The sequence below is a fragment of the Trichoderma ghanense genome (genome assembly GCF_004382785.1).
Source record: "Trichoderma ghanense strain CCMA-1212 chromosome Unknown scaffold_4, whole genome shotgun sequence".
NCBI classification, from domain to species: domain Eukaryota; kingdom Fungi; phylum Ascomycota; class Sordariomycetes; order Hypocreales; family Hypocreaceae; genus Trichoderma; species Trichoderma ghanense.
The window spans coordinates 1,395,958-1,409,894 of record NW_027395667.1 but is presented as its reverse complement, the minus strand read 5'-3'; the positions used below and the strand labels follow the sequence as shown (position 1 = coordinate 1,409,894).

Genomic DNA, 13,937 nt, shown 5'->3' with positions numbered 1-13,937 from the left:
CAACATCCTCACATTACTGACCTTACCCGGGTAAACAAAACATCACTCATCCTTGGTATCTTGTGCCACCCATCACGAAGCTCATCTGTAACAGGGGCTCATTGCGCCAGATCATCCCAAACTATTTCCTCATGTCCACCATGGTATCTGGAGGTAGTTCACCTAGGTACTTGTACAAGACGTACATGCCATTTGTGCAACTCGTACTTCCTGCACAATCCACACAGTCCACACGCAGGTACAACCACAAGCGCTACACTCATCATGCTGATCCGGAAATCAATAGCAATGGCCCTCCGACGGGCACAAAGCGAAAGATGCCGGCAATCTATGCCCAATTTCCCATCTTAGCATCGGGCATAGTTCCGGAAACCTAATTAGCAGTCCTCGCCAAGATGGATGAGAATCTGTGGCCCATACCGCAACACCAGGTTGGCAGCCTGTGGGTTTTGTGCTTGTGCTTGTGTTCGGCCAGCTGAAGTTTGCAGCACCATCGGGCGTGGCTTTCGCGCTCATAAGCCTCGTTACCGAACATTGCTAGGATTCGGCGTCGTCTTTGCTGTGAGCTATGTATCCTCAAAGCCTGGATGGGATACCAGACGCACCCGCGAGTCATGGAACCCTAGTCCTCTCACTTATTGCTCTGTTCTATCACGAGGGTGTTCATGTGTTGACTTTCCCAGAAGATGTTGAGATCCTACTGTGACGATTTTTGTCCGCGAGCCCAGGGAAGTCGAGAACCCATGGCGCAAGTCTGGACTTAGAAGATGAAGCATGGGTAGATGCTTCCAACATATTCTTGCCTACATGATATCGCCCCAATATTGCCACCTGAGCAGCATGGTAGCAATAAGGTGACAACCTCTCTATCGAAGCAAGCCAAGGTCGTACCAGATGCTGGGGGCGATCTCGATCTAGTGCTTCAGCCGCCCATCCTTTGCATTGAGAAAGTACCAGACTGATCCGTAGACTTCCTGCATGGGAGACTGAAAGCAGGGAGGCAAGCAGAGCCACGTCTCATGACCATCGAGGCATAACGTGCATCATGTATCGTTCGATGCCTGAACGCGGGATGCTTTCGGCCTTGATGCACACGCGAATACAGGCAACATGCACATACAGGCGACTTGAAGCTCTGAGGCTGCTGCTGTTGAAACTCCACAAATCTCCAGGGGAATTCCGAGGCGACATGTAGTGACAGAGTACCGGCATCTGTATTGAGGCCCAACAACTCCAGCCTATGGCATTGGATGAGCGCGACACACTCAGGATTTCGGCGGAAAGCAAGGTACCTAGGTAGCTGCCTTAGGTATCTTGCTCACCGTTTGAGGCAGCCGTTCTCGGGTAGGGCACATGTGCTTCGCCCACATGCTGTAAGTTGAGGTACATTGCATCCATGTAGGGGGTCGCTGTTCAGGTGCGGCGCCCGATACCCCTCTGACAGGTAGCTATCAATGGATAGGGTACTGAAGGTAACGTTAGTACCTACCTAGTAGTACCTTTAAAACGTGCAGTTTCAGCTGGCCGTGGCTGCCTGTTAGGTAAGGTACCTACCTTTTGGCTTTAGGCATGTGTAGCAGGTACTAGCAGGTATGGCCTTCCTCCTCACTCAATATCTGTACCCTACAAATATCACACAGGTGGTGCCTTGCCCCTGTCTGAAGGGGCAGCTTTTCACCTCCACCCTGACGTATCTCCTTCTGCCTCGTCGAAGCCATGGCGAAAGACCAGGTGCTCTTCTATCTCGCGGAGAAGTACTGCTTCCTCTGCCGAAATAACCTCCCGTATTTTGCGGGAGCCAACCCTGCTGTAAGGCGGCTCATGACGTGGGAGGTGCTCGTGCTGGGCTGTGAGTGAAACCGCGCGGAGACACCAAAGGAGACATCGTCAGCAAGCAACTGTCAATCTTGTTCACTCTCTTTGCTTACACGTCAGCTGTGCCGGAATCATAGTCATCGATACATCCGTTGATCCTTCCCACGGCCCGAGAGTCTTCACTTTCAAGACTGACCTCGGCGACCCTCAGTTCATCGTTTATCCGACGTTGACTCTCCCGTCTCACGGTGGGAGGATCACCATTGCCCTTGCCCACAAGCGTCCACACAACAAATACCGTCAAGCATACTTCGCCCACCAGGCATGCTGCAAAGTCGTTGCGTTGCTGCAGCGCAAGCTTGCGTGCCGTGAGCTTTACAGCCTCGCCGTCCAGACATGTGAACTACTGCCCAGGGATTGCTGGGGACAGGAGCGTTCATGGCATCTCGCCTCGCTTGCGGGTACCATTGAGACTGGCATTGTCAACACCCAGAACACCAGACTCGGATCTTGTCTATTGAAGTGTGCAAAACTGCCCCCGGAAATGCAGAATTATATCTTGAAATATGTCCAGGGGGCCAGTCTTGTGTCCTGCTTGATGACGGCTATTCACACTTCCACCGCTAGCCGTTGTCACTCTCTGGCAACAATACACAGTCACCCTGGTGTCAAAAGTCTCCTACCTGCAGATCATGTCGACATAGCTCACGTCTGCGCCTCTTTTGTTACTCTTTTCGGCAGGCCCTATTTGGCTGCCCTGGAGATATTCCACAAAGAGTGTCATGGTGATGCTGCCAACCAAAGATGCCTCGAGATTAGGATCAATGCTGTTCGACGAGTAGAGTTCATCACCGGAATGCACGGCATATCGGCCATCAGGTTCTATTTACGCGACGGCTCTGTCTCGGATTGGCTGGGGGATACTAGGAGAGGCTGGCGAAGTAGGCCGATTGAAGTCACTCGCAGTGACATCTACTTTCCAAAACATGTAAGAGCTCTCCTCAACCATTGGAGAGATGCGGCCCTCTTCTCAGCGTTGACTTACTCGAGGAATAAACAGGGGCAAAAAGCTGTCGTTGAACGCTTTGCCGAACTCTTTGCTGCACGTCCTGAAAATGCGCCACTCCAAGTCTTGTGGGATGCTACCTGGACTCCATCGAAACATGGTGTACCATTCGTGGCCCAATCCGTCAGAAACCGACTTGCTGAGCAATCCGGCTGTTTCCCAGGGCGGCCAATGTGTAGATACATGCCGCTACAACTTGACGGTCAGTATGCCCGAGGAATAACAGTGTACACAACGTGCTTCGGCATTAGCTGCATTGTTGTACACCGAAACGATACGCATCAGGCGGTGCCGACTCCCCACAGGAGAGGGCTACCGACGACCTTCTATTTCCGTGAAGGAGAGAGAGTTGTAACGCTTGGCCTGGTGATCACCGGCTATGCCAATTCCCAACGCGGTCCTTTTCTCATGGTGAGAAGTCCTCATCAGACATTGGAATGACAACAAATACTGACTCCGGGCCTATGAATTTATACTCCAGTTTAAGACTAATCAAAATAGAATCGCATTTTTTGGACCACCTTCATCGCTATCGAGGCCAACCGCAAGATGGGTGTCTCTGATACCAGACCAAATGAAAAAGGGGTGTGCGGTTATGGGCTTGATTGTGGACCAGCTGGCGATGAGTGAAGGAAGCTTCAAAACACTCGGAGTTTGCTGCAAGGCAACCGAAGGGACTGCCAACCTGGACGAGACAGTAAACTCCTTGTCCGGCCTGCAAGTCATTCGACTAGTCCTCCCGAAAGTCATGAGACAGCCATCTACCAAAGATGACACGGTCTTCACCAGAGCCAGGCTGTCAAACATCAAACAGCTGAGGATTCTCCGGAGAAGCGTTGATGTCTGGGATTCCAAAAAGGGGTTGCGCTGGTGTGGACTTTGGATTCACCACCACGACGGAACTACAGAGACACTCGGTCTCTGGGATGACTTTCTGACCAAGAACGCCAGGATCATCTACGATGCTGAGACTGACGGCCGGCTTATTGGAATTACTTTCCAACTGAGGCGCAGGATGCCTGGGGAGGGTAACCCTGGTCAGTCTGAATACGTTGTAGACATTGCTCCCAGAGTAGCACCGCGTGACGACGCCGAAAGCACCGAAGCCACCGGAGTCTTTCAAAACAATGGTCACAGTGAACCGAATCCTGATGGCGGCAGAATCGTCGAGTTCAAAACTTGCGCGTCGCAACCGGTGAGTATATACTTCCACGCGGTGGCAACAGCAGAGACCGCTTCTTGAACTTTTGTGTTGACGCAGAATAACTTTAGCCGGTCGTGTGGTACTTTACCGAGTTGGCCGATCACCTTGAAGGAGGTCCTCAAGAAACGGTGAGCCACACTTTGAGGCGCCATAGGGGTTTTCGGGTATTGCAGGTGGAATAGTGAAGGAAATGAAGATGAATTGGCATGATGGATCGTCTGCCTGGCATTGTTCACGGCTCGTTGTAGCGCGCCGATCATTGGCTTTGTTGGTTGACTTACACGCGTCTCTCTCCAGTGGTATAGAAGACATGAAAGTCGTTCAAGTTGATATAACGTTTGGATAAAGCGCTGCCCTAGTTGCATGATCGGAGATCGGGTTAAACTCCATACATGCTAGGGCAGGCCTGAGGCGGAAATCTCTTGGAATAAGCCGCGTTTCTAGACGGAAATGGCATAGTCGAATGATCAAACGTGAAGCTTATCGTCATCTTCCCGCAGCCCCAAGATCGGGTTCTAGAAGGCAGTGGATGAATAAGGTAATGTGGAGTCATTGGAGTCTTGACATCCCAGCTGGTATTCTTTCAACGCTCAATCTGCAGGAGAACAATACTGTATGCATCGCATCAGCCCTCGAGCTGGGTCACAAACTCTGGCGGTGTAAGTGCATACTTGTAGGTAACCAGCAATGAATGTACATGTACGCAGCGACTCACAAAGGGGGGGGAGGGGGAGGAGAGAGGGGAGGGGACAAGATGACCTCAACGAACGGCAACTGCAGGCACCTCACCCCCAGTTCTCCCTGTCTTACCTCTCTGCTCACCGTAACTTGCATTCCATCCTATAGGTGTGAGAAGGTTGAGTCAGAGCTATTGTGGGAAAATGGCGCGAGATGCGAGTGCTTGCAAAGGACAAATATGACATGGCTAGCCGCCGTCGGGAGGGACCGACTCTGTTCAAGATTACACTGCCTCTGGGTGAGCTGCGTCCGGCTTCCCAGCCGGAGACTGTAGCCACTGTGGTGAGGAGAGGGAAGGATATCAGCGAGAATGCATCTTTGGGCCAGAGACTTACCCGGGAAGATGCTGCCTCCCCATCGCCAGGCTCTGGAGCGAGGTCAAGATCGATGATGGGCGACTTCTGAGCTCAAGGGTGTCCCGGCATTACCGGCTACAGTGATGTGTGCAGATTGGCGTGCAGATCAAGGTCGTAGAAGTCTCATAACGATGGCCCAAAAGCAAGGCCGAGCTTATATCCACAGACACCAATCCGGTATTCCATCCACAACTTCGCTGGGAACATGAGGATCCGTCGTACCCGCATCCTGGGAAAGACACAACCAGTCCATACGGCAGAGGACAAGACAGACGACGAGGGTATCTGCATGGTGAGCTGCGGCATACAAGAGCGAGTCACGGCACAGAGTAACATGCGTCGCGCTTTTGGCCCGGGCCACAGAGCGGCAGTGAACTATTCTAGCGCACGGTGGCATGAAAATTCTTCCAGCCGTACCCGACACACCGGCGAGGTACTACAGAGATTTGGTCCACGACAGCAGATCTGGTCGGCCCCCGATCCCCTGCCGTTGCACGCGTACAGACATGGAGCGAGGAGCTTACCCATATGGTCATGGCAGGGAACCACGGCCCTGTGGAAGCGGTAGTCTCAGACATGTCCGCAGTCTTTGTAGACGGGAGGAGGAAGCAGGTTTCTGGGAGTTCCCTTGAGCTGTGGTTTCGTCCAAGCCCCCCCCACCAGAGGTAAGAAATGCTTATGTCGGGTTGGGGGACTCTGTTATAATTCGTTGTGAAGCAATAAGTACTTAATAAACGTTGACTCTGCAGGTGTGGCGATATCTAGCTCTCTGGGTGCGTTGGCTTCTGACTTGTACGGAGTAATTCGTACACTCCACGCCTATTGAGCACCCTTCCATGTGAGGTCTGTGGTCCTGGAGATGACGCAGGAAGCCGTTACGAAGAAGTGGCGCATCTTGTCCGTCCATCACGACGATAACGACAATAAAGCAGTCGTACCTGCAGTGCTGCCGCCGGCTCCGGTCTCATCGACGAGAGCAAAGCGGTAAAGGTCATGCCATAGGGACCGTGAGTCAAGAGGACTTGGGTAGCACGTGGCGAACAAGTTTGTGTACCACAGAGACATAATTCGACCGGTATAAGCGGCGGCGGATCAGCTATGAGGTGCATGATCTAGAGTGACGGCGTTCCGCAGGCCAGGGCACTCGTATGAGTAATAGTCGTTGATCTTGCGGCTGAATGGATGGCGGTGAGTGGAACATATTAACAGAGGACGGAAGTATCGAAGGTGGTGATGGTTCCGACGTAGATGAGACTTGAAGACCACCCGGTTCTCGGAGCCGTATCAGCCCCTGTTACTGCTCCGGCATCTTTCGTAGAACAATGAGTACGGTGCAGCAAGCAAATCAGAGCTGTACTCCATCCATAATAGGTTGGTACCTCGGACATGTGCTCCATATGCTCCCGATGAAGAGATGGGGACTGCCTGGTGCTTGCGTGGTACCTGTCTCCATGTCCCTCTGCCGTTCCTGTCCCGTCTCGATCCCGGATCCCGAAGTCTCCACCCAGCTTCGAAACGTTACGGAGCAGCCGCTCCCGCAGGCCGCGAGGCTACGGTTAGTGGCCTTATTAGGTAATTGTGAAGATCCACTAACAACAGGGCAAAGAGCCTGAGCAGTAATTGTTATCTGGCCCGGGTGGCTGGCGCGGACTCGCATTTGCAACCTCGAACGAACAGCCGAGGCCATTGAGCTTTGACTGTGCGACGCAGCTTGTTGCCGTGGCGCCTCTCGCCGCGTCGATGCCGGCATCGAGAGTATCTTTGGCAGAGTCTGTCTGGGAGATGTGAAGCTTAACCCTGAGTGACCTGGGGAACCCTGACGCGCCGGGACCATGATCAAGGGTGGCAGGCAGCTATCGAGATTCGGCAATGCAAGGCATACCATGGCATGGCAGCAAAACCTGGCAGACCTGCTCGTCGAGCGAATCGTCCGAGTCTCGGCTACCACAAGGATCGAGGCCAGCATGCTTGGCTAAGCTTGGTGGTGGCTGCTCGGATGCAGCAACGAGAGCCGGATGGTCGAGTACACTGCCAAGCGGCCCAGGGTGCCTCTCGAAGCCTGCGCGAGGCTGCGATCGGCGATTTCGCAGTGCTGATTGCTAGTTAGCAGTCGTTCCATGTATGGTCAGATTTCATAGTTCCTCATGGTCTGGGGTATCCATCGGCCTCTATGTTTGGCTACTCACCAACGAGATGGTCTCATCATTCCTCCCACTCTCACACACTCGTTAACTTCAACTCTCGAGTCCATCCCCCCTTTTCATCTGTGCTCAATCCATGTTACGTCTCCGTTCTTGAGATTGAAGATAACTCCATTGTATATTATTTGAGCCACGTTGTCGCTTTCTTTCGTTGACCATACTCACCAGGCCTCTCTATTCCGCCCTGCAGGGAAAAGTGCTGCAAAGAAACAGAGGACCAAAAAGTCCCCCCCCTGGCCTACTTTCAGAATAAGACACTTCATATCGGACAATGGACGCATACCCACGACGGCGCTGTCAGCTCTTAAAGCAGACTCTGTCTGGTGTTCACACGCTGGCCTGTGCCCACCAAAGACTCAACACCATGGAGGAGCAGCTGGAGTCGACTCCGCAAGGGTGAAAGCTGGCACAGCATAGAAAAGGTCGGGCGTCCAACATGCATGGCTAGCCATCTAGGCTAATGCCGGGGCTGTTGGCCGGCCATAGTTGCGAGACCAGCAGAGAGCCCTATTCGTCTGCCATGAACGTGGTAACAGACGCCACCTCTTGCTTATATAGGTAGACCTCTCGCTCGCTCTTCGGCTTCTGCATCTGGGGATAAAAATAAGTTCTCCTGCAGATTCGGATGACCAATACTGTTGGTGATACCACCCATCTCAGCAGATAAAGCGAGGAGATAAAGGAGGGGAAGAAACGAGGGAGCAACCACGACTGGCCTCCGGAAACCTCTGCTTCAACTTCACTCGGTACCCTCGTCTTCAGCGTCTGCACCGACTCGGCGGTTGCGCATGAGGTCCATCTTCAAACCAGGCGCGCCGTGAGGAGCTGGTTTCGGCTCACCAGCCCGTCCATCTCCCTCTAGACTGTGTATCGACCAACAGCGCGGTACCATCCGCTCAGCTTGGCACCTTTGACATCCCGGCATCCCAGTTACCTCGTGCCCTCCTTTGTGGTCCACGCCTCTTTCCCACTTCCCCTCTGTGCTGCGGCCTTCCTGCACACTCCCGCTGCGGGACAGAGACAGAGAGCTGCACCTATGGTCGCTGGTCCGGCCCCGAACTGAGGGATTGATTGGTCTCTTCCAGCTGGGCCTCAATCGGAAGGAAGGGCACCTCTTTTGGGGGTTTGCCGACTGTCTGAAGCACCAAGGTCTTACTCGAGGTACAGTCTGATTCCTTTGCGGTCTGCGCATCTTGTTGGCTGTCTGGCTCCAGTTGCTCTAAGACAACACAGGATAGGACAGAACAACTCGGGATTTGCGTCTACCAGCACCACTGCCTGCCACCGACGCAACAGTCTTAATATGTACATGCACCTACAGCCTGCCGAACGAGTCTCGAACCGGAGTACCTGACCGTCTTTGTTAGAAGCGGCTCACAATCGTGGGCGTAAGAAGAGGCAAGGTAGGATCAGTGTTGGGGGTTTCGGCTGATTTCCAGTTACGTGTACCTATCTTTGGTTGATCGTTCATACTTTTGAGCTCCTGCCGTTGACCAGCATATTGCAGCATCTGTTTTCTCCTCGAGCCTTTGCTCCTTCCTCACTGTCGGACTCTCTCGACTGCTTACCGCTGGATACATCTTGGTATGTTTTCCTCGCTTGTTGAACCGGTACCGACCTAGATCCTTTTCACCTCGCAGCGCGGCAGAAAGGTAGCTTCACCTGCGTCCCCCGCCCGCACGATACCTTGACCACTAACACGAGGCATCGAGAGCTACCCCAGGTCCAGGTAGCAGGTGGCAGTTGGGCTCAGGAACGGACGCTCAGGCAAGTCGGTGGGGAGTACCTGCCCTGGCTTGAGCGACCGCTAGCATTCCATTTTCTCGTCTTTTTGCTCCACCCCTCCCCCTTCCTCGCCACACCCTCAACACCTCGTCACAGATCTCGAGATGTCCTGGTGCTACTAGGTACTTATTCTCTGTTTTCTAGGTCCGTACTTTGGGTAGCAAATTCGCACAGGAATCAGACCAACTGGTACTTCTCTGCCTCCATCACTCCCATGTGCGCTTGCTCTCTCACCACTCTCTTCTCTCCTGCCTTCCGCGATCTTCTGCTTTTCACATCTCCTCTACTTGCCTACCTTACCTAACACTGTCCCCCCAGTACTTCATCTCCTCCTCTCTACGTTGTTCCTCTCTCATCTTCTCCGACCTTGAGTTAGCTCCCTTGTTACCAGTTCATTCGTTCTCCCCCCATCTCCATTCCTTCCCCAGTTGTGTCTCGCCTCGCTACCAACATCACTGTTGCATGACCTCAGTTGGAACTCGTCTTCGTACAGCTCGACGCTTTATCCTGGCTCTGCCCTGCCCTCGAGTTACACCGGCCATGTTCCACTTGCTGCTATTCTTCTCCTCTTGTCCATCCGCTACTTGATGTTTTCGTACTGTCGGCCAGTTGTGCTAACACCATCCTCTTCCCCCTTAGTGGCTGAGCACAGCAGCAGGTGGTGTCATCTTGCTTCTCTTCCGCCGCACCGCCTGCGGCTTTCGAGGCCGCCGTCCTCCCTGTCCCGTCCCCTCACATGCTGATCTTCTCTCTCTCCTTACGGCAAATTATCCCACCGAGCGGCCCCGGGTGATATATACTTCCTCTTGAACACATACATTGTCTTGGAGCTGCTTAGGCCGCTTCATCACCTGTTGAAACGGTCTCATCACCTGTTGAAACGGTCTCATCACCTGTTGAAACGGTCTCATCAACCGGTGTCTGGGCTTTTACGGCGCGGAAAGACATCAGGAAGTGGGCGACCATTAGCAGCGTGATATCCTGCTTTCTCTCTCTCTCACTGTAGAGCGTTGTATCATGGAGGAACAAGCTGTTACGACCACGAAGGCTACCTTGCCAGAATCCCAAGGGAGCTCCTCGCAGCAGAATGACGGAGGAAAGGACGAGGCGAATCGCAAGAAGACAGGCACAAGGAAACGAACCAAGACTGGCTGTCTCAGTGAGTAACAGTTGAACCTCGTGATTTTGAATCTCCTCCCCCTTCTCTTCTTGCTCCCGCTGGGCATCGCCCTTTCCGCCCGACTTCGACACGTCCAGCTCCCCCCTTTTCCTCCCGGCGATCTAACATAACCCTTTTGTTATTAGCCTGTCGAAGGAGACGCATCAAATGCGACGAAGGCAGGCCGATTTGCCACAACTGCATCAAATCGAGACGAGAGTGCGAAGGATATAGCCAAAGGGTCATATTTAAGGAACCTCTTGGCTCTTTTTCGTCTCCTTTCAACCAGGCCATATTCCCTGGCCCGCCAAGCATCGTTGACGAGACTTTGCCTGCGCACCGCCAGTCCTCAAGGGGACTATTTCCAGCTATCGCGCCGAGACCCCCGACCTTTGACCAGCGCCACCATGGTCTGCCTCTGCAGTCAAGTTCCGCGCCGCATCAGCAACAATACCACGATGAAGCATTGATACAAGACTCTTCAGCTTACAATATGGGGCCTAGCCAGTTGTTGCAGGCACCCTACAACCCACAGTTTCCTAACCCCCTGCTTGCGGCAGAGGTCAACGGAGGACCTGGTTACTATCCCCATGCTCCTCCCGAGGCCCAGTTCTTCTCTATACAAGACGGCGGTCCTGCCAGAGATATGCTTGGCGATTTCCGTCATCTGGCGGGCAATCACGCTCTCACTGTTCATACAGGAGCCGCCAACACGCAGCCCCTGAACAATAGGTGGGGACTAGATATGCTGGATGACGAAGCGTCTTTGCCTGATTCTGATGATGATTTACCGGACGTTCGGGGCAACTTGATGCCAATCAAGAGCATGGTGCCAGGGCGCTGGACCATGAGTGCTGTGGATGCCAGCGTCTTTTCCGCCTTTGCCCAGAATGACGATGTTCTAGCACACATGGAGACACCGTATTCTTCCGAATTCTGGGCTAGTGGCCTTAACACGATCTTCATGCACTTCATCAACGTCACTGGTCCCGGCATCTCGATCTTCGAAGGGGATATCTCTTGCGCTTCGGAGAGAGCCAGGAGCGGCACCGCAGCTGGAACTGAACAGAGCTTATGGAGCTGTAAGTTGATCGACATGTTTCAGACGGAGATGCAACAGTCGTTCTGACTTTCTTCATAGACGCCATTCCCTCACTGGCACTTCAGCATTTGGGTCTATTTCATGCGATGCTCGCATTGGCAAGCCTTCAACTGGCGAAGCTCCGAGATAAACCCCCGACGGCAGCTCTGAGGCATTACCATCGTGCCATACGTCGTATAGCTAAGAATGTGAAGTCACCATCCAGGAGAACACAGCCTGCAACTCTTGCTGCTACTCTGCTGCTCGGGTACTTTGAGGTCTGGTCATCTGATCACACCAAGTGGTGCAACCATCTGTTTGGTGCTAGGATCTTATTCCGCGAAATGTCTTTGGGAGACATGACTCGAGCTTGCTTTCCGGCAAAGCGCATGCGGCAACGTCGGGAAGCTGGAGGCTATCAGCTGGGACACGTGAGCTCCTATTTCTACCATTCGCATGCTCATACCGCACCGGCCCAGAGCGGGCAGCGTTCTCTCGACTATGGCTTTCTGAATGCCATTACCGGACTCGCCGTGTCTCCTGAAGACTATGGTGATGGAGAGGGTCAACCTTCTGATGCGAGACGTTCCTCGGTAACGGACAAGGAGATTGAAAGATACGACATCATCTGCGATCTGTTTTGGTGGTACTGCAAAATGGATGTGTACCAAAGCATCTTGGGGGGGACCAAGTTATTGTAAGTTCCCTCTCGCGCACTGATTGAAGATGCATCGCTAAACGGGGACAAGCATGGAATATGAAAATTGGACGCAGATTCCTCCAAGGGCCCCCTTCTCAACATATTCATCAGCGTATGTGCAGCACATTCCTGCTCCTTGATTTGGGACTTCAAGCAATGACTTTTGTGACTGACATCTCCCTTTCAGATATGGCACATATGATCACTTGATTCTCTTGCTCGGCCGCCTCTCAGATTTTGTTTCTAAAGATCTGTCCCGGAAACAGAAAGTCATTGAAGCTCAAGGTGGTGGTGCTGGACCTGGCTCACCCCCTATGTTCCCAGGCATGTTCCCAACGTTTGGAAAAGTGCAGGCCCCCATGGGATTCAGTCCTCCACGAGACGGCACGCCACACAGTGATGCGCAGGAGGACCTTGATCCAGGAGCCAGCTACGAAGCTGCGTTGCAGGAATGGAACGCCATTTATCACTCCTTCGAGATCTTCAAGAACGGTCTTGGGCCAGAATTCCAGCCCCTCGGCGACGAGCTTGATGGTCAGACGAGGACAAAGACACCTTTTGGGGACCCTATCTACTTCCGAACATATTCCATTGCCGGCATCTGGATGAACTACTACATGGGATTTATCCATCTATATCGAAGCCACCCCTCGATGCCGCCAGTTGCAATGAGGGCAGCGGGGATGACAGCAAAGAAGACGGCTGGTTTCGCGCTCAAGATTGGACAGATTGCTTCAGGACTGGCTGCCGACTGTTCAGAGTACACCGAAATCAATACGTATCTGGGCGCTGCCCTCATTGAAAGTTCTTTCTGCGTATTTGTTGCAGGTGTTCAGGTTTGTATAGCCCCTTTCTAACGGCCGCCTTGCCCCTGTTTGTCGGGTATTGGCCCTCTGAAGTGAAATATGCTGACAATCTCTCAGTATAATGATACTGCGCAAAGAGAATGGGTCATTCAGAGGATGCATGACGTTGCACGCCTCACTGGATGGCAGTCGGCAATGCAGATTGCCTGCGGCTGCGAGTCGGCTTGGATCAAGGCTAGCCAGATGGGAGGTCCGGAGTATACACGACCAACAATTATCAACGACGTTTCGTCTACAATATGGAGAAATCCTCGCCGGATCGACAAGAAAATCGACGAATTAGACTCGAGCGATGAACGGCGGTTAGTACTGGCCAAGGCTGAAAGAACACATTACGCAATCGGGATACTAGCAATCGAAACAGAACTCGCGAGGCTCGAACTACGAGACGATTTAAACTAACGAGCGATATAGAATGTGTGATGTCCTAGAAGGGCACGCGCAAAATAGAGAGCACAAGGACAAGGGAGATGGTGAACAAGAAACGAAGGATAAAAAAGACAACACGGATAAGGGGAGAAAATAGGGACAGGGAAGGAGGAAAAGTGGCGGAAAAAAAAAAAAAGGAACACAAGGCTCAAAAACAAGCTCCCAGTCACAGGTGGCTATGAGCAGTTAGACATGACATATCTGGAATTTTCTCTTTCTGGTGAACAATTTTGGCAGCATTTATGAGGGGAGTGACGAGAGCCTGGAGTCGGGGATAAGGAAAGGAGTGAGGGGCAGGTTTGTTTGGCATGAGAGATCTAATAACGAGGCAAATGAAGTGCGACTGCGGCAATTGTTGCATTGTGTATTGAGACATCTGGTACTGTAGCGTATATCTTGTCTACCTGAGATGGTAGGCATTGATAATAGTGATACAGCAAGGGCCTGATTGAGTGCCCGTTGCAGTCACTAGCTCAGTCACTTGTATGAATCCACCGGACAGGGAATGCAAGCATTGCAGTTGGTTTCTATTCTCGT

The 13,937-nt window shown here is 52.7% G+C and overlaps 3 protein-coding genes across 3 annotated transcripts; 2 read left to right on the top strand and 1 right to left on the bottom strand.

Moving 5' to 3' along the window:
• Window positions 1-1,714: 1,714 nt before the first annotated feature.
• Window positions 1,715-4,267, top strand: CCMA1212_004628 (uncharacterized protein; the record flags this gene model as incomplete). Its single annotated transcript, XM_073701925.1, has 4 exons — window positions 1,715-1,849; window positions 1,953-3,292; window positions 3,363-4,076; window positions 4,154-4,267. Exons 1-4 carry the CDS (start codon window positions 1,717-1,719, stop codon window positions 4,265-4,267), a joined length of 2,301 nt encoding a protein of 766 aa, XP_073559941.1. The 5' UTR covers window positions 1,715-1,716.
• Window positions 4,268-5,333: 1,066 nt separating this feature from the next.
• On the bottom strand, window positions 5,334-6,017 carry CCMA1212_004627 (uncharacterized protein; the record flags this gene model as incomplete). The annotated part of the gene is made up of 3 exons (XM_073701924.1): window positions 5,334-5,615; window positions 5,704-5,875; window positions 6,010-6,017. 3 exons carry the CDS (start codon window positions 6,015-6,017, stop codon window positions 5,334-5,336), a joined length of 462 nt encoding a protein of 153 aa, XP_073559946.1.
• A 4,165-nt stretch (window positions 6,018-10,182) lies between these two features.
• Window positions 10,183-13,373, top strand: CCMA1212_004626 (uncharacterized protein; the record flags this gene model as incomplete). Its single annotated transcript, XM_073701923.1, has 6 exons — window positions 10,183-10,324; window positions 10,471-11,406; window positions 11,466-12,102; window positions 12,155-12,217; window positions 12,293-12,941; window positions 13,029-13,373. 6 exons carry the CDS (start codon window positions 10,183-10,185, stop codon window positions 13,371-13,373), a joined length of 2,772 nt encoding a protein of 923 aa, XP_073559945.1.
• Between the last annotated feature and the right edge of the window lie 564 nt (window positions 13,374-13,937).